The sequence below is a fragment of the Cervus elaphus genome, chromosome 12 (assembly GCF_910594005.1).
Source record: "Cervus elaphus chromosome 12, mCerEla1.1, whole genome shotgun sequence".
NCBI classification, from domain to species: Eukaryota; Metazoa; Chordata; class Mammalia; order Artiodactyla; family Cervidae; genus Cervus; species Cervus elaphus.
In genome coordinates this window covers 26188955-26209762 of record NC_057826.1, presented here as the reverse complement: position 1 = coordinate 26209762, position 20808 = coordinate 26188955, and the positions used below count along the sequence as shown (strand labels likewise).

At 37.3% G+C, this 20808-nt stretch overlaps 1 protein-coding gene across 4 annotated transcripts in view; it reads left to right on the top strand.

Annotated features, from left to right (window-relative positions):
• The window catches only part of SYNE2 (spectrin repeat containing nuclear envelope protein 2), a 315690-nt gene that overhangs the window by 71033 nt on the left and 223849 nt on the right, over positions 1-20808 (top strand). For all 4 annotated transcript variants that reach the window (XM_043921131.1, XM_043921132.1, XM_043921130.1 and 1 more), the window contains exons 3-8: positions 6628-6689; positions 7864-7959; positions 8069-8146; positions 8235-8327; positions 13529-13710; positions 15989-16185. In XM_043921131.1, the coding sequence (XP_043777066.1) occupies positions 6628-6689; positions 7864-7959; positions 8069-8146; positions 8235-8327; positions 13529-13710; positions 15989-16185 (708 nt within the window). The remainder of the gene's footprint in view (positions 1-6627; positions 6690-7863; positions 7960-8068; positions 8147-8234; positions 8328-13528; positions 13711-15988; positions 16186-20808) is intronic.

The following is a 20808-nucleotide window of genomic DNA, read 5'->3' as shown; positions in this document are numbered from 1 at the left end:
AAATTTTTCTTATGGTTTAACAGATGCTTTTCAGCTTTAAATAGTATACCTAAATCATGTTTTTTTGAATGATCAACTTAAAAAAAAAATCATGTATAGTAATTAATTTGCATATACATTCATTCATTCAGTCGACAAGTTTTGACCCTGTGTCTTTTACTTCTTGGAGCTAGAGACCCAGTGACTAATCAAAACAAATCCTTGCCCTTTAGAGTTTCTTTTCTTTGCTGCCTAATCTAGAAGGGATGTACAGGAGATTGTTAATTAATGTTGTCTCAGGGCAAGGAAAGTGGGTGTTTGGGGAAGTTAAGAATAACTGAATTCTATTACTGTTTGAAAAAATGTTTTATGAGAATTATATACTTTCTAATGGTAAAGATTTTAAAAAAAGATCCAACGAAGTGTTGTGGTAAGCCAGAGCCAGAAGAGACTATTTCTATTTTGCAAAGGGAGCACTGAACAGGATATGTCTTATTTTAACAAATGTCAATCTAACACCCCCCATGTGCTGGGTGCTGGGGTTTCTGTGGGTTCAGAGGGATATGCAAGAATTGTCCAATCCAGAGGGTACATAGCATATTGATGCAGAAAACAGTGCAACTCAATTGGGGAATTGTAGATACTCTGGTTTGGCCAGGGCAGTAGGATATGAGTGGAGAAGTTATGGGAGATGAGTCAGGAAAAAGTTGATCAGAGTCAGATTATGAATGACCTAGAATGTTAGACTAAGAATTCATTAAGGAATTAGGGAATGATCAAAAGATTTTAGTGAGGAGAATGAAAGATCCAAGTAATAAATCTGGCGCCATGTGCAGTAAAGCTGTAATCAGTAATCCACCAGTAGAAAGGGAAATTCCTGGATAGAAGGAGGTTACAAAGCTTCGTTGGTGACCTCATGCAGTAGAGAACCTTCTTGGAGAAGCCACATTGTAGTAATGTATTGCTCTGTATTTTAGTGAAAATGTAAATTAGAGATTCTTATGCCTAGGTGGCTGTCTTTGAACTTTTAATAATGGGAAGGACTGCTGGAGTCAACATTTTAGGTGAACTTTTGTGAAACTGGACCTTGCTGAGACCCAGTGGCCATGGTAGTTTTATAATGAGCTTAGTAATGAATTTATAATCCACCCTCTTTAATTGAGCTTAACTCAATTTGTTTTCATTTAAGTTCCCCTCCAGCTAAAGATATGAGTTGCCAGCTCACAAAAGGCAGATTGAATAAGAACAAACTCAGGGATTAAATGTATTTTTATGGTAATGACACCTAGAGAAAATCTGTTCCTTCTAATGCCTCCTTTCTCAAACTCAGCCAGATTTTTTCCAAGAATGATAATCAAGGACACCTATATGGGCCTGAATAAAACTCACTGACTACATTTTCCTGCCTTATATATATTTCTTATTTGCCTTAAAAAAATCAGGAGAGAGAATTTCTCACTCTCTCCTTGGTATTTTAAAAAACTCATCATTATGGTAGATTTTATTATTCTCTTTCTGCTTTTGTTTTTTTTTCCATCCCTAACATCTGCTGATTAAAAGGTCCTGTTCTCATTATTTAGCCATAAAAAAGAATGAAGTAATGCCATTTGCAGCAACATGAATGGACCTAGAGATTATCATGCTAAGTGAAGTAAGTCAGACAAAGACAACTCTCTTATGATATCACTTATATGTGAAATCTAAAAATGACACATATGAGCTTATTTACAAAATAGAAATAGATGCACAGACTTAGAAAACAAACTTATGGTTACCAAAGGGGAAAGGTGGGGAGGAGGAATAAATTAGGAAGTTGAAATTAACATGTATGTACTATTATATATAAAAGAGATAACAAAGACTGTATAGCACAGGGAACTCTACTCAATACTCTTTAATAACCTATATGGTAAAAGAATATGAAAAAGAACTGGTATATATATATACATATATATCTGAATCATTTTGCTGTACACTTGAAACTAACACAACTATACTCCAATATAAAATAAAATTAAATTTAAGAAATTAAAGAAATAGAATAAAAAGAGTAAAAGGTTCTATTCTCTTCGTGCCATTCTGTGAAAAGTTTTATTATTTTATGAGAAAGTTACTCTGGAAGTTTAAAAAATAAAACCCAACATTAATAAAATCTCACCCACTCAAATTAAGTTGCTTTAAAGCATGTGGATCTCAATTATTTTTTCCCCAATGGGTCAACCTTTGAAAAGAACAAAAGGCTACTTATCTTGCCATAGGGTGAGCTATTTGGCTCTGATTCCTGTTGAATTAACAGCACTTTTCAAGGGTAAGACAGTATGGAAGTGTGGGAAAAAGTGTCAAGGGATAAGTGACATGGCACAGACAAAAACCATTCAGTCGAGTGGTTATAAGGGTGTTTAGTGACACCTGGGACATCTTTGTTTGCTGTTAGCAAAGGGTCCTTGTTGCGTTTGAAGGTTTCTGATTTCCAGGATGACCAAGTATCCTGTAAATTTGGACAATGCATTCATTAAAAGCCATGAAATTTCCTTTTTAAAGCTTTTCATGCAGGTTTCAGTTGCTAACTGTGGAGTTCCGGGTGGGGATTTGTACTGACTGCTTTTATTAGATTTTAATCAAATTAGGTTGGCGATAACAAGGTTTTCATTGGAAATTTTTGGTTATTTTATATTTGTTTGTGTAGATTATAGATTGGGTGCTCAATTATTGAGCACCCTTTAATGTGTAAATGAGCTACAACTAATTTCAGCTGGTAATACAGAAAAAATGAAATGGATTTAAAAAGTTGAGGAAATCCAACAAGGTTCAGTGCGTCTTTAATCTCTAGTTAGTCACAATTATATAAAGACCCTAAAATCCCATTTACTCAGGTTCTCTTCATTTTCTCACCCTGAGCTGTCATCAGATTAAAACATTTTTGAGAACTCAAACTAGGTGTCATGCCAACCATTTCAGTTTAACCGTGTTAGAGATTAATAGGGGTGAATGGGAAGAGTCAAAGGAAAACAGTATTTTAGAAGATAGAACAGACAGCTTTTCAAAGAAGGAATGCAAACACATAAGGGTAGATTTGACCTTCTCAGTACAGTAAATAAAATATAACAATAATAATTAGTAAAATTATAGTTATTCCTACTCTTTTAGCAAATATTTATTTAGAATCTGGCCAGACTCTTCCAGGCCATGGAATGTTTCACAGATGAAACATCTTGCTTGTGTGGTACTTAAATTCTATTGTGAGGAGAGCAAGACATTAAATGATAAACCTACTAAATATATGATATACAGAGTGCCTGAGAAACTATGGACAGAGGTTTGTAACATTGTACAGGAAGTGGTGATCAGAACCATCCCCAAGAAAAAGAAATGCAACAAGGCAAAATGGTTGTCTGAGAAGGCCTTATAAATAGCTGAGAAAAGAAGTGAAAGGCAAAGGAGAAAAGGAAAGATATATCCCTCAGAATGCAGAGTTCCAAAGAAGAGCAAAGAGAGATAAGAAAGCCTTCTTAAGTGAACAATGCATAGAAATAGAGGAAAACAATAGAATGGAAAAGACTAGTGTCTCTTCAAGAAAATTAGAGACACCAAGGGAATATTTTATTTATTTGTATTTATTGCAAAGATGGGCACAATAAAGGACAGAAACAGTAAGGACCTAACAGAAGCAGAAGATATTAAGAAGAGGTAGCAAGAATATGCAGAATATCTGTACAAAAAAGGTCTTAATGACCTGGATAACCACGATGGTGTGATCATTCACCTAGAGCCAGAAATCCTGGAGTGTGAAGTCAAATGGGCCTTAGGAAGCACCACAAAGAACAAAGCTAGTGGAGGTGATGGAATTCCAGCTGAGCTATTTTGAATCCTAAAAGATGATGCTGTGAAAGTGCTGCACTCAATATGCCAGCAAATTTGGAAAACTCAGCAGTGGCCACAGGACTGGAAAGGGTCAGTTTTCATTCCAATCCCAAAGAAGGGCAATGCCAGAGAATGTTGAGACTATCACACAATTGCACTCATTTCACATGCTGGCAAAGTCATGCTCAACATCCTTTAAGTCAGGCTTCAAAAGTATGTGAACCAAAAACTTCCAGATGTTTAAGCTGGATTTAGAAATAGTAGAGGAACCAGAGATCAAATTGCCAACATCTGTTGGATCATCAAAAAAGCAAAGGAATTCCAAAAAAACATCTACTTCTGTCTCATTGACTATGCTAAAGCCTTTGACTGTGTAGATCACAACAAATTGTGGAAAACTCTTCAAGAGATGGGAATACCAGACCATCTTACCTGCCTCCTGAGAAACCTGTATGCAAGTCAAGAAGCAACAGGTAGAACCAGACATGGAACAACAGACTGGTTCAAAATTGGGAAAGGAATATGTCAAGGTTGTATATTGTCGCCCTGCTTATTTAACTTATATACAGAGTACATCATGCAAAATGCTGGACTGGATGAAGCACAAGCTGGAATCAAAATTGGTGGCAGAAATATCAAATAAACTCAGATATGCAGATGACACCACTCTTATGGCAGAAAGTGAAGAGGAACTAAAGAACTTCTTGATGAAGGTGAAAGAGGAGAGTGAAAAAGCTGGCTTAAAACTCAGCATTCAAAAAACAAAGATTATGGCATCTGTTCCCATCAACTCATGGCAAATAGATGGCGGGAAAAAGACAACAGTGACAGACTTTATTTTCTTGGGCTCCAAAATCACTACAGATGGTGACTTTAGTCATGAAATTAAAAGACTGTTGCTTCTTAGAAGAAAAGCTATGACAAACTTAGTGTATTAAAAAGCAGAGACATCACTTTGCTGACAAAGGTCTGTATAGTCAAAGCTATGGTTTTTCCAGTAGTCATGTACACATAGTGATAGTTGGAACATAAAGAAGGCTGAGCACTGAAGAAATGATGAACTGTGGTGCTGGAGCAGGCTCTTGAGAGTCCCTTTGACAGCAAGGAGATTAAACCAGTCAGTCCTAAAGGAAATCAACCCTGAATAGTCATTGGAAGGACTGATGCTGAAGCTGAAGCTCCAGTACTTTCGCCCCCTGATACGAAGAGCTGACTCATTGGAAAAGACCTTGATACTGGGAAAGATTAAGGGCAGGAGAAGGGGGTGACAGAGGATGAGATGGATGAATGGCATCATCGATTCAATAGCCATGAGTTGGAGCAAACATCAGGAGATGGTGAAGCACAGGGAAGCCTGGTGTGCTGCAGTACATGGGTTTGCAAAGAGTGGGTCACAGTTGAGCGACTGAACAACAATACTACATATGTAGCTTACATAGAATGTTAAAGGTGGTTAAGTACTGTAGAAAATAAAAAAATCAAGCAGGACAACAGGCAGAAGAAATAGTGTTGTTACAGTTTAAACTAGGAGGGTCAGAATAGACCTTTAGGGATGAGTGCCATTTAAACCAAGATTTGAAGGAGATGAGGGAGTTAGCTTGTGGGGCTCTCTGTAGGAAGAGTATTCCTGGAAGAAAAGAGAGCTCATGCAAAAGCCCTTGGGTGGGAATGTGTCTAGAGAATTTGAAGAAACAAACAAATAAAAAACCATAGGCCAGAGTGGTTGGAGTGGAATGAGCAAAAGGAAGCTGGTGGGGTGAGGGAGGGGGGCAGGTGGTGTGGGACTTGTAGCCATTTTAAGGAGTGAAGTGAGGAGCCCTTGCACAGTTTGGAGCAGAGCGGTTTCCTGATCTGAGTTAACACGGACCAGGATGGTTATAGTGAAGGTGGGGAGAAGTGGTCATATTCTGAATGTATTTTGAAGGTGAACCTAAGAGGATTTCCTGAGGCATTGGATATGAAGTGAGAGAGAGAGAGAGAGATGGCAGCGTGTGATGTAGGAGGAAGACAGAGTGTAGGGGAAGCACGGTGTTGGTGTGGGCTCTCTCTTGCCCCAGGAAGGAAGAGAAGACCCACCTCAAGTGTTCGGACCTTTCCCGGGACCCTCTGCCCGGGGAGTCAGAGCGAGAGCTGGCACTTGCTCTGTGTTTCCTCGTTGCCAAGGTCCATTCACTTCGAGTGAATCACTAACAGTCTCCACAGTGTGTGCTACCCACCGTCTTCCACGAGCGACCTGCTCCTCAGCAACAGAGGCAGGATTTGAACTCAGGTCTCTCTGACTCTAATTGCAGCTCATTTATGGTGAATTCAGTGGCAATATATTCTTCATGATAAATACTCATGATAAATGTCAAGACTAAACTGCCACAACTTTCTGAGCCTTTCGGACGTTTTCAGGTGTTCTAGGTTTATCTTAAGTTCCGAGTGCTGTTGGCTTAGACTGCAAGTCCTTTTGGATTATCAACTTCTTTTTTTTTCCCTTCTTTACAGGTCTTTGTACAACACTGTCAAGGTTATGTAGGGGCTTAATTCTTTCGTCAGTAAAAAGTGTTAAAAAACCATTGTCGCTTGCAGTTAATCTGTGGGTTTAAAAAAAGTCTCATATCAACATGTTATTTCCAAAATATTTCTTGGACAAAACCTGAATTGTAGACTAAGTTCCAAGAAAGTTTATAAGATTGTGAAACACATGCACATTCCCCGAGCGACAGACCTTTAATGCTCTGATTTGTTCAAATGGCTTCTGAGGCTTCTCATTTTCTAACTGCCATTGTCCTTTTTAAACAGCTGAACAAGAAGACACTCAGAAGAAAACCTTCACCTGCTGGATAAATTCACAGTTGGCAAAGGTGAGGAAAAACAGAGCAAATCAAGCTAAAAATATATGTGATTCCTCCTATTCTGTCCTGTTTTGGTCTCCAAAATGGCAATGGTGACAGGTAAAAGACTGAAGGAATGTGTTGAGTGTCACCTTGGTCTTTGCTATTCTGTTTTGATATAGTTGTTATTCTTTCCCAACACTAAAAGGGGGTACTTGGGCATTTCTGTTAAGGATGTTTAAAGCAGCAGCATCTGTTTTATCAAATGAAATTATAACAGGAAGTCCTATACATTGAGTGTTATGTTAGACACTGGTAAGTTCTTTAAATGTACTGACTACTCATTACATTTCATTGAATTCACAACATCCCATGATATAGATAGTGTTGTTTCTATTTAAAAAACAAGGAATGTAGGGCACAGAGACGTTGTGTGACTTCTCGAAGGTCCCACAGCTTATAAGCCATAGTGTATTTAGTGTAGTGTTAGTTGCTGATGCAACCCCACGCGTGGGCTCATGAAGCCCACCAGGCTCCTCTGTCCATGGGATTCTCCAGGCAAGCCTACTGGAGGGGGTTGCCATTTCCTGCTCCAGGGTATCTTCCCAACCCAGGGATCAAATCTGAGTTTCTCGCATTGCAGGCAGATTCTTCACCATCTGAGCCACCAGGGAAGCCATGAGTGGTAGCACTGGGATGCAGACCCAGGCAGTCTGGACCTGAGACCTTGATCTTAATCTCTGTGCCTTCCTGGCTGTCAGTGATGCCAAGTGCCTGGAGTAACCTAGATACAAAAATGAATGAGCCTCTCTCACAGGCTACCCATCCTAGCCCAATGCTTGTAGTTCTAAAAAGAATAAATTCATAAACAGGTTATTTCAGAAGTATAATCTCCTCTCCAGATGGGTCACTACTGGCTGATTCTGACTATCTTGAATGCCACTTTTCTGCACAGGTTTTAAGTTCTCAGTGAAAGCTGAAAGGGTGTGTTATTGGAAATCTCCTGTGAGTTAAGTTCACTTCTTTTCTTAACATGTTTGGATGTAGAACTTTGTGTGTTTTCTATCACCCTGTTAATTAAGAAGAAAATCACTGCCGAATCTTAGCTTTTGCAAAGATCCTAAAGCACGTTTTTGAGATTCTTAATGTTACCATGTTTTTGTCCCAAACTGTTAATGATTACTTTTCTTGTGACCTTTGCTAGCACACCCCTCCCTCAGTTGTAACAGACCTGTTCACAGACATTAAAAAGGGGCATGTCCTCCTGGACCTGCTGGAAGTACTCTCAGGACAGCAATTGGTAAGTTTTTAAAAATTAAGTCGGTAAGCTTTTAAAACGACATTAAGAAGTTTTGTGGATTAAAAAAAAATCACATTTCTGAGTAATATATTTTGCTTGAATCTCATAGCCTCGAGATAAAGGATCTAATACATTCCAGTGTAGAATCAATATAGAAAATGCTCTGACATTCCTAAAAAACCAATCAGTGAGTATGAAATTCACATGAAAATTAGTTGGGGAGATTAATGCTGTGAAATATTTTATCTTTTCTAACCTGCATTTTTCTTTTCCAGATCAAGCTAATAAATATTCATGTTACTGATATCATAGAGGGAAACCCATCCATTATTCTTGGCCTCATTTGGACAATTATACTGCACTTTCATGTGAGTAGTTTGATATGAAAAATATTCCTCTTCTAATTAGCACAGTATAAAATAAGTAGCGCAAAAGTGTGACTTGATGCTAGAGCTTCTTTAGAAATGGGACCCTATGGAAGTCTTTTCAGGTGAAAACTATATAGCCGACCTTTTGTCACTTATGTTACTCTTCAATTGAAAATTGAATACAAAATTATCATCATATTCTGAAATAGCATATATGTGTCAGCCCCAGCCTGAATAGGACTTGCCATGGTAAATTTTTGTTTATTATTGTTTACTCTGGCAGAAGAGAGAATAGGAAGCTTTTGGAGGAAATTCTGGAAAATTAACCCACTAAACTTGGTAAAAATCTCCCTATTTTTGAGGTCCGTTTTCTGTTCTAATAGTCCTGCAACATCTAGTTCTGCCCCAAGACTGACTCATAACTTTTCTTTCATTCCATGAGTATTTTTGAGCACCTACTATGTGCTTGCTTTTGTGCTAGGACACTAAGAAAATAATAGCAAATCAGATGATTATAGTCCTGACTTTATGACACTTATGATTGATAAACACATGCTCTCAGGCCTGGAATTTTGAATTAGTGCATGTTTTCTGGAGCTACTTAAAAAGTTTACATGTAGGTTATCTCTACAATTACTTTAAAAATAACTTTAAAAATTATATGGAAAGCAAGTGCTTGTTTTAGGAAACATAGAAAGTAACATAACTAATTTATATAAAATTTCAAATAAAATGAGACTTTGTATCATTTCTGCATACCTATAGTTGGTACAAAATAGAGACTTTGTATCATTTGCAAAGTGAGACTTCATATCATTTCTGATTACCTATGTCTGTAGTTATAGTAGAATAATATGCATGAGGATGATGAAAACTAAATTTAGGATTTGGAGTTTTTTCCTCTGGGAAGGGAAGGAAATGGAATTGAATGCACAAAGACAGAGGCTCAAACTGTGTTTTGTTTCTTTAAAAATTATGAACTAAATGTGGTAAAATGTTAAAATTTGATAATTCATAGGCATGTTAAATATTTTTCCATACTTTTTAGGGTATTTGAAATATAAATTAAAATTTCAACATAGATAATAAAAAGAAAGTTATCTAGAATTTCACCACTCACAGATAACCACTTCAGTTAATTTGATGTACAGTCCTCATGACATAATATAGCAGGAATTAATATATATATTCGTGCATGTCTGTCTTAAACAAAATAGGATTGTGCTGTCCATATTGTTTTCAAGTTATCCTAATTATCATCTTTCTGGGTTTATATATATTATAATGGAAGCATGGTGTTCTATAGTAAAGCATAATATTTCATTAATGGACTCTCAAAATGCTCATAGTTTTTTGTGACTGTAAGCAATTCCAAAAAATTTATCCTTAAGATAAAACTTTTGCATATAATCTTAATCATTCCCATGGGCCAAATTCCTCGAAACAGCATTCTTGGTCCATAAAGTTTGCAAAATAAAAGCTTTTAAAAATTTTGTTTTAAGATTTTAAACCAATTTTTGGTAAGAGTATAACACACACAGAGAAAAAGGTACAAATCTTCAGTGTAGAGCTTGATGAATTTTCATAAATTAAACAATCCATCCATGTAACCACCATGTAACTGAAGATAGAAAGATAGAACATGGCCAGCATGTCAGAGCCCCAGGTCTTTCTCCCAGTCTCTGTTCTCCTTCCCTAAAGATAACCACTACTTTGATCTTTATCATTGGTTAGTTTACCATTTTAAACACAATATAAAGGGAATTATAACTGAATTCTTTTGCATACACTATATAATACTCTTTTGTATCTGACTTATTTTATTTAACATCATGTCTGTGAGATTCATCCTCTTAGAGTCTTTCCTTTTCATTGCTGTGTATGAATATACCAGTGCATGAATATACTAGAACTTATTTATGATTCTGCTGTTGATGAACATTTCTTTTGTTGCTAGTTTTAAGCTGTTACAAATAAAGCTGCTAAGAACGTTCTTATATATGCCATTTGGTGCCTATGGTGGCCTCATTTCTGTTGCATATTTATCTAGGACTATAACTGCTAGGCTGTAGGGCATGTGATCTGTTTAGTAGATCAGTGCCCAACAGTTTTTCGAACTTATTCTGATTTGCACTATTATCAGTTTGAGAGTTCTTTTTTTTTTTTTTTTAGTTTGAGAGTTCTTGACACCAATTCTCACTAATACTTGACATTAAAAAAAAAAACCAACACATTTATTTTAGTTATTCTGCTATGTGTAATGATTTATAGAAGTTTTAAAATATATTCTGGATCCAAGTCCTTTGTTGGGTATATATATAAATTGCAAATATCTTCTCTGACTCTGTGACTTGCCTTTTCAATCCTTTAATTAACAGACATTCATAATTTTAATGTAGTTCAAATTTATCAGCTGTTTTTTTTTCCTGGTGGCTAGGACACGACTGAGCGACTTCACTTTCACTTCTCAATTTCACGCATTGGAGAAGGAAATGGCAACCCACTCCAGTGTTCTTGCCTGGAGAATCCCAGGGACGGGGGAGCCTAGTGGGCTGCCATCTATGGGGTCACACAGAGTCAGACACAACTGAAGCGACTTAGCAGCAGCAGCAGCAGTACTTTTTAATGTCTTTTAAAGAATTCTTTCTCATTGCTGATATCATGGAGATATTCTCTTACTTTCTAGAATAGTTCTTTCCAGTAGAACTTTCTGCAATAATGGGAATGTTCTATACCTGTACTATACAGAACAATAGATACTAGCCACCTATGGCTATTGAACACTTAAAATGTGGCTAATATGCCTGAGGAATTAAATTTAAAAATTTTAGAAATTAAGTAGTCACATGTGGCTAGTGGCTATCATATTGGACAGCACATCTCTAAGAGCTTAATTATTTCACATGTTACATTTAGATCTGCAGTCTTTCAAGAATGAATTGATTTGTCTGTACACCTGAAACTAATACAACATTGCAAATCAAATATACTTCAATACAGAGTTAAAAAGAAGAATAAATTGATTTGTGTGAATATGTTATTTAAAGCAATCAAGATTTATTTTTTTCCATATGGCTATCCAGTTGACCCAACACTAATTTTTTTTTTCCTTGCTTTACTGAGAACTTGACTGAGTTAGGGATTACCAAGGACATTGATAAGCATTAAAAATCTTAACTTACAGAAACTGATACTTTTTGCAGGGGAATGAACAAATATCACATTTTTCCAATAATTAGGATATATAAGGAAGAAAAAATGTCCCTTTACATAGGGTCTTGAAAGATACTACACACATCTAGTATAATTACTAGGCAACTTTTAAGCAATTGTGTGCAGAATAGCTTTCTCATTTCCAGAACACTTTTTGTCTTCTGTTTGCTGTGATAGAAAGTGTCTACACTTGCTGTGCTTTTCTCTCTTTTTTTTTTCAATTGTGGGAAAATTGCTTTACAATGTGTTGGTTTCTGCTGTATGTTCATGAGTCAGTCATAAGTGCACATATAGCCCTCCTCCTTGAGCCTCCCACCCCTCTAGGTCATCACAGCACCGAGCTGAGCTCCCGTGCCACGCAGCAGCTTTCTGCAGCTGTCTGTTTTACACATGGTGGTGTATACATTGTCAGTGCTACTCTCCAGTTCATCCAACCCTCCCCTTTCTCCTGCTTCACGTGTCCCTGTGTCCAACATTAATTGAAGAGACCATCATTTTCCTACTACGCTATGGTATCACCTTCATAAATCAAGTAGTCATGTAGGTATGGCTCCATTTTCAGATTGTTCTGTCCCATCATTTATCCTTGCACCAAGTCTATACTAGATTAACTTCTTCAGCTGTATAGTCAGTCTTGATATCTGAGAGTGTGCTGTCCTACTTGTTTATTAAGATTACCTTGGCTTCTCTGCTCTTTGTATTTCCATATATTTTTTTTTTATTGAGATGTAGTTGAGATATACCATTGGGTAAACTTATTGTTAATTTACACACACAACCTCCTGGAATTTTAATGAGGATTGATTAAAGTATAAAATCATTTGGAAAAAGTTGACATCTCTTAAATAATGAATCTTTTAATCCACGACTATAATATTTTCATTTTTGTTCTGTTGAAAAGATTTAAAAATTTTCATTATGATTTCTCATTTGACTGATGGGTTCTATAACAATCTATGACTTAATTTTCAAATATTTGAAGTTTATTTGTTATATCTTCACTAATTTCTAGTTTAATTTCAGCATGGTCAGAAAATATAATCTGAATTATTTCAATCCTTCAAAATTTCTATGGCCTGCTTTATGGCCCAGCATGTCAATTTTGGTAAATAGTCTATATTTACGTGAATATATTTATATAAATATACATGTACCAGGTGCCATTTTAGGTGCAAGGCAGTATGCAAACCAGATCAGGTTTGTTCATTGTGTTGGTCACACCTACTATTAATGATTATTTGGGAAATCTACAATCACTGAAAAAAAGTGTACATCTTTCAATAACACATCTGTTTCTGGATTTGTCTTTTAACATTTTCTGTAGGTATTATCATATTGCCATCCAAGAAATCTGAATCAATTTATGTGTTTCCAGCAATGTATGAATATTCATCACTGACTGTTATCTTTAAAATTTTTTTGCCTGCATTACAAGTGAAAACACTGTCCTTTTGCTGTACACATTTAGATTTCTGAAATGATCAGTGAGGTTATTTTTCGTTTACTTAAGAGCAGTTTTTTTCCCCTCTTGAAATTTAACATCTCCATGTGTTTGATTACTTTTTCCTGTATGTGTATTTGTTTTTTAATGGTTTATAACCAAGGATGCATTTTAATTGACCCAGTCTCTCCAGGAATTTTCTTGACTAGCTCAATTAAGCTCAGTTGAGTTTTGATTGACATATGTTGAGCACCAGTGAAGTGCTCTATAAGCATGGTTGTCGGGGGGGGTGAATAGATGCCTGCCCTCAGTGTGGAACACCGTGCCTGAGTGAGGGTAGGGGTGACAGAAGTCCACTGAAAGAAAACCAAAGTGTACCCAAGATGCCAAATGCCATTGTTCAGGGACTTGTGCAGTGCTCATTTTACCACAAGTAAACTGTTACTGTTAAGTGATACTTTTTAGGCCTTGTTTTGGCTGAAGGTTTTGTCTCAATGCTGCTAACTTATGATTCTGTACATGTTAACAATTATTATGTCTTCCTTAGATTGAGGAGCTTGCCCGGACTCTTCCTGGCAATTACAGTCAGCCTTCCCTGGACAGTGTGAGCGCAGTTGACTCCTCTCCTACCTCAAGTCCTCCAGCTAAGAAATGCTCCAAAGTCCAAGAAAGGTGGCGGATGTCTGCAAAGAAGGCTCTTCTCCAGTGGGCTCAGGAGCAGTGTGCCTCGTAAGTAGCTTGCTGTGACCAGAGGAGACACACAGGACATCTGTACCCATCGACACAACCTTACTGACCTCCAGGTCTGAAAATCTGGCCAAATAGGTGTAACAGCTACCTGAAAACTTCCCTCTCATAAGAAGAAAATGCTCACTCTCTCCCTCCTTCTCACATTGAATTTTTCACTTGTAGGTGTTTGTGAGCTCAGCCGCTCTTGGTTTTAAAGACCAGAAGGTGGTGTCACCTGAGTAACTTACCTCACTCCCATTCCCACGTGTAGGTGGCCCTTTATGCTATACAAATAAAGTAATCTTCAAATATCCTTTTCTTCAGGCACAATTCCCTTATGCATCTGGAAGGTGGGTTTAGATTTTATGCTAGGAGTTCTTTAAAAGTCAAGACTGTTTTAGTTGACTGTGTATTCTCTTAATTTTAGCCTTATATGTGTTCACGGTATAGTTGGCAATAAAGTTAGGAAGGACTTATGGTTGAGAATGTCAGGGGTAGGAAGAGGATTTCCTTTATCTGAGGTGATCATAGAGTGCCTTTCTGAGGAGACCTTTGAGCTGAGACCTGAAGAGATAGCTTTAGGCATATGAAGATTAGGGAGAAAGAGTGTCCAGGCAGAAGGATTAAAAGGGCTATTGAAAAAAAAAAAGGGGGGGGCTATCGAGAAACAGGAATGAGGCTGGTGTTGCTATGTTTTGGAAGGTGGAGATACTGAAAAATATCCTCTGAACTGAAAAGGAACTTTTAAGACTGAAGAACGAAGTGGGCAACTCCATAAAGTGCAATTATGAAGTTTATTGTGGGTCACTTACAGGAAGGATCAGGCAGACAGGGATCCAGAGGCACTCCATGCCTCCAAAAGGGGTAAAGGGGGATTTAAAGGGGCCAAAGCTAAAAAACAGAATCAGTTACGAAGGGAGAGGTATGTCTGCACCAACAGGAACCAGGGGTTTTTTCCTCTCCCTGGGGGTCTTGATCATTAACCATCTGTGTCAGCAAAAGGCATTCTTCCAGTTTTCATATCAGATGAAGGCAAGAGAAAAAGTTGATGGGGAACTTATCTAGCTTGGGCACATTCCTCATGAGCAGGCCAAGCCTGGTCATGCAGAGAGAAGAGGGGGTGGGACTGCAGGCCTAAGCAAGCTGGAGCTGACAAAGTGGAGTCAGTGTGGTCCAGCCACACTGCAGCGTTGTAAGAAAGGAGAGATAGAAAGGCGAGAGAGGTCAGGAGGAGCCAAAGCTTGTAAGGCCTTGTGGGCCAGAGTGAGCGATGTTATTCTAAATATAATACAACCTATGATGTTTTTTTCAAGTAATTTTTTATTGTGATAAAATATCCATAACAAAATTTACCACTTTAACAATTTTTTAAGGGTGCAGTTCAGTGACATTAAGTACATTCACAGTTGTGTAACCATCACTGCTAACTGTCTGCAGAACTTTTTTCATCTTACGAAACTAAAGCTCTGTAATTGTTTAACATCTCTCAACCCCGCTTCCCTTCAGCGTCTGGCCACCAGAGGTCTACTTTCTTTATCAATGAATTCCATTCTGCAAGGTACCTTATATGAGTGGAATCATGTAGTAGTTTTCCTTTTGTGACTGGCTTATTTCATTCAGCATCATATCCTTCAGTTTTATCCATGTTATAGCATATGCCAGAATTTCATTACTTTTTGGACTAAATATTTCATTGTACAAACATGCTACATTTTGTTTATCCATTCATTCATAATTGGTTCTAAGCAGAGGAGTGACAAAGGCAGTCGTCTATCCAGTGAACTATTGACCATTGACTTGGCACAAAATATTGTTTAATTTTTTCCAATGAGAAATAAAATTATTTCTTCCAGTGAAAAGAACTTTATGATTCGTAGAGATCCAAACTTAGTCAAGCCAACAGATTGTTGAATGAAGAGCATTAAACTTGAGTATCACTGTCATGTGAAGGACTTTTAAAGACAGATTTCAGGCCCACTTCCAGAGTATGATTCAGGTAAACCTGGGGTTGGGCCTCAGAATTTCTACCTATGGTCCAAGTGATGCCATTACTGTTGAGCCAGGGGCGACACTTTGAGAACCAATATTTTGTAGTGTCATGAGCCTCATCAAACTTGGCATTTTACTTTAATTTGACCTCATGATTAAAATAAAATACTTTTCTAGGTTGACTGACATCATTTGACTTGCTGAAATTTAAGTCCTGATGAATAGAGTGGAGGTACTTTGATATAGTCTTTTAAATAGTATTTTTAATGTTTTTATTCTTTTGTGATAGGTATGAATCTGTCAATGTGACAGATTTTAAGTCAAGCTGGAGAAATGGGATGGCTTTTCTGGCTGTCATTCATGCCTTGAGACCAGACTTGATTGACATGAAGAGCGTGAAGCATAGATCCAACAGAGACAATCTGAAAGAGGCCTTCAGAATTGCAGAACAAGAATTAAAAATCCCTAAAATGCTGGAACCAGAAGGTAAAGAAGCTTCTTTCTTGTTGAAACAATGTCCAGTGTGAAGAGGATTTGAAAATTGTATCCACATATGAGCAAACATAACAGCATGATATTAAGTCCTGGGGGGTTTAACTTTAAACTCTTTATTAAATTTCATGAAATTAAGAATTCCTGCCAATTACTTAAATTTAGTACTTGCAGGGATGATGTCATAGCTGAAAGCAAATGATGCTGTTTTGCAGAATAATGTGAGTCTTTGTCTTAATTTTCTTTTATTGTGTTCTGTATTATGTCCTCCTTGATTTGATAATTCTTTTCTAAAATTTCTCAAGTAAGATATTACTCTGAGTTGTCTAGGTGGCTCTAGATGGTAAAGAGTCTGCCTGCAATGCTAAAAACCAGGGTTCAGTCCCTGGGCTGGGAAGATCCCCTGGAGAAGGGCATGGCAACCCACTCCAGTATTCTTGTCTGGAGAATTCCGTGGACAGCGGAACCTGGTGGGCTACAGTCCATGGGATCACAAAGCGTCAGAGATGACTGAGTGACTGACACTTTTTTTTTTGACTGACACTTTTCACTTGAGTTGTCTATTGTCTCTGTACCTCCCTTTTCCTATTCCCTCCCCCTAATTAAAGCTGGGCCTCTGTGAGGACAGAAACTACTTTCTCTGTTTCTTCCTCTGTGGCTGGCCCAGCTTTGCCATTGACTGTGCTCAGTTTTGTTGGATTGTTAACAACAGTAGCAAAATCCTAAATACTGGCTATATTCAGAGAGATAACTATCAGGTTATATTTAACTTCATGAAATTAAGATTTAAAAAATTCAGGTCTGGAAAAGCACTGTACTTTGGATTGTACTGTTTCCTAATGTGCATCCTAAGTTGCTTCTGTCGTGTCTGACTGTTTGCGGCCCTATGGACGTAGCCCGCCAGGCTCCTCTGTCCATGGGATTCTCCAGGCAAAAATACTGGAGTGGATTGCCATGCCCTCCTCCAGGGGATCTTCTTGACCTAGGGATCAAACCTTATGTCTCCTGCATTGGCAGGAGGATTCTTTCCCACTAGCGCCACCTGGGAAGCCCCTTCATAATGTACCCAAAGCTTATTTATTTATTTATTAAAACAAATAAACAAAATACCAGTAAGGTCATAAAAACGGCATGTGGTGAAAGTTACAATGAACTAACAGGTCAAGAGGTACAAATTCTAGTCTCGGCCCAACAACAGGGTATGTAGGTCAGTGTTTAATATTAGGTTCTCTGAAACAGGTGTGTAGGGGTGTGTGTGTGCGTGTGTATGTATATATATACACATACACATGTCTAAAGGATGTGTAGCACAGTTTATAAATAAAAATATATGATGCACTTTATTAGAACTTTCATATAGCCCCCAGATGCCTTTGTTGATTTTTTGCCAAACTCTTATATCCATCTGTAGCCAACCTCTGGTTGCAGTTGCTGAACCGGTATAGTTCTGACATCAGTGTGGGTGGATAATCCTTTGCATTAATGAGTAAGTGGAACAGCAAAGAGGCATGTCAGAGCTTCACTTGTTCTTCAGTGATGTGAATGACTTTTTTGCTGAAAGAATACTGGAAGAATTTGAGTTTTATTCTAGTCACAGTTTGACAGCTATAGACAGGACATACTTTTAAGATTAATCTGCATTATTAACAATTTCTCCCTCTCTTTCTTAGCACCCAGAAAGTGTTAGTCTCTCAATCGTGTCTAACTCTTTGTGATCCCATGGACTGTAGCCTACCAGGCTTCACTGTCCATGGAATTCTCCAGGCAAGAATACTGGAGTGGGTAGCCATTCCCTTTTCCAGGGGATCTTCCCAACCTAGGGATTGAACTTGAGTCTCTTTCATTGCAGGCAGGTTCTTTACCATCTGAGTTATCAGGGTAGCCCTCTTAGCACTCAAGGAAACAGCAAATCAAGCCCTCATTTGCTGATTTTCTGTGGTATAAATCTTGCTACCCATGTGAAGTCACTGAACACATTGGGAAAAGATGCACAGTAGTATATCATTGTATATTATTTCTATCTTACAGATACTATAAGCATAGCCCCAGGAGTGTGGATAAGTAAAACGCAAAGAAATAGTTGAGTACTGATGAGTTTTGAGTATTTATTACCCTTGTTTTTATATAATTTATGTAATTGTACATTTATATAATTTAATTTTTAATGCTGACTGTTTAACAACTGACTTATGAAACTGATGAAAATATAATGATCAGCTCTCTCAAGCTGGTATAAGCACATCACTGACTGAGTTGACTATGGCTTTGTCACTTAACCTTTCTGGTTTTAAATAGCCCTATTAGGATATATTCACATACCATATGGTGTACCCATTTGACTCTACAATTGAATGGTTTTTAGTATATTCACAAAATTTTGCAACCATCATTACAATCAAATTTAGAACATTTTCAGCACCCCCTAAATAAACCCAGGCAGCCCATTAGTAGTCACTCGCCATTTCCGTAACCTCCCAACCCTGCCAACCATGCCAACCATGCCCCACCCCCCACTCATAGCCCTAGGCAACCACTAATCTAGTTTCTGTCTCTGTAGATTTGCCAGTTCTGGAAATTTCATATGAATGGAATAATACAAATACCTGGCCTTTTGTGACTGGCTTTCTATATTTTATTTTGCTGACAAAGCAAGAGAATTTTGGGGGGAAGTTTGCCTGGGTGGGGAGCAGCGGGGTAAGGAACCCAGAACTGCTCTGTGACTGATTTCTTTAAATTAGCATAATGTTCAAAGTTCACCCATAGTATGTCACAGCATTTATTGGTACTTCATTTCCTTTTTACTTTTTGATATACTTTATTTTTAGGAACAGTTTTAGATATACAGGAAAATTGAGAAGATAGTACAATAAGTTCCTGTATGCCCCACACCCTGTTTTCCCTATTGTGAATATCTTAGTACAGTATACTAGTTACAATTAATGAGTCAATATTGTTATGTTATAATAAAGGCAGTACTCTATTCACCTTTTCTTAGTTTTCCCCCAATGCCCTTTTTCTCTTCAGGATACTGTCAGAATACATTACATCTAGTCATCATATCTCCTTGAGCTCCTCTTGACTGTGATGATTTCTCAGACCCATTTTTGTTTTGGTTTTGATAACTTGATAGTTTTGAGGATTACTGGCCAGGTATTTTGCTGGATGCCTCTCTGCTGGAATTTGTCTTATGCTTCTTCTCAGGCTGTCAGCTCAACAGCACTGTTGATGTTGACCTTGATCTCCTGCCTGAGGTAGTATTTGTGAGTTTTCTCCACTGTCAAGTTACTCTTTGTTTCCCCCATCCCATACTCTCCTCTCTGGAGGGAAATCACTAGGCACAGCCCACACTCAGGAGAGTTATGCTCACTCTCCTTGAGGGCAGGTTGGCTACATAAATTATTTGGAATTCTGCACAGGAGATTTGCCTATTCTTCTCCATTTATTTACTTATCCAACTATTTATGTCACTGTAGACTCATGGATATTTTATCCAATACTACTCTATTTTATTGCTCTAATTAGAAGAAATTCCATTCATGGGCAGTTCCTCACTCTGGCACTACAAGATGCTCCAGGCTCATGTGTACTTCCTACTGTAGTCCTGGGATCAGTCATTCCTCCAAGGAGCCCTGGTTCCTTTTATTGGAGAATGGTATTGGAAACCAAGGTCTGGGTGCTACGTATGCTCACTGCTACTGATTCTTACTTTTTTGAAACTGAGTTGTTTTTGTAAAAGTTGAATTAGGTGATATTCCTAAGTTAGGCTAATGATTCCGTATTTCTATAATGTTAGGTTTGTTATTAGTCTGATTTCTTGTTGCTTGTTAATAACCCTTCTTATTTGACCTTTGCCCATCTTCTTGTTTTTTCTTCCTTCCTTTATTTTTCTTACTTCTTTTTGTTTTTTAATCTTTCGTCTTTCCTTATTGACTTTTCATTATCTTTTAAAAATTTCTTCATTTTCCCCCCATGCTTTGCTCTATTTCCTATTTCTGTTTTTTAACTGCTTCTCTCCTTGTGTTTGCTAAGTCTTTATTATTAGTGTTAACTGTTTTCTCTATTCTGGTGTGTGAAAATAACTATGCAACTAGAGGAATAAATGATTTAATCAAAACAGAATTCCACTGTATAAGTGATTTCCTATAATTCATTTTATATAGTTTAAATAATAGTTTGAAAAATGTGAAGTACATCATGATTACTTATGCAGCCCAAATACTGAAGTCATATTTGAATAAGAGAATTATCTTTTGAAACAATCTTGTTAATACTTTTATTCACTATGCACACCTTCTTATCCAGTGAAAATATTTTAAAGTATCCAGTTAAGGCAATATAATTATTTTATATTATATTATATTATATTTTATTTTATATTTTATATTATATATTTCTCTCGATATTTATATTTTTTCCAATAAACAATAAAATAACTCTCAGGATCCTTTCTTTATTTAAACCCCACTCCTGCCTTTTTATTGATTCTTTTTATGTGCTTACTGTCTTTAATTTTATTATTTGGATATAGATTAGTTTCACTTCTCTCAGCTGACTTAAAGCACTCACTGGGAAACATGTTTCCTAAAGCATGCATAGTTTGTTGTTATTAGTTTGTTT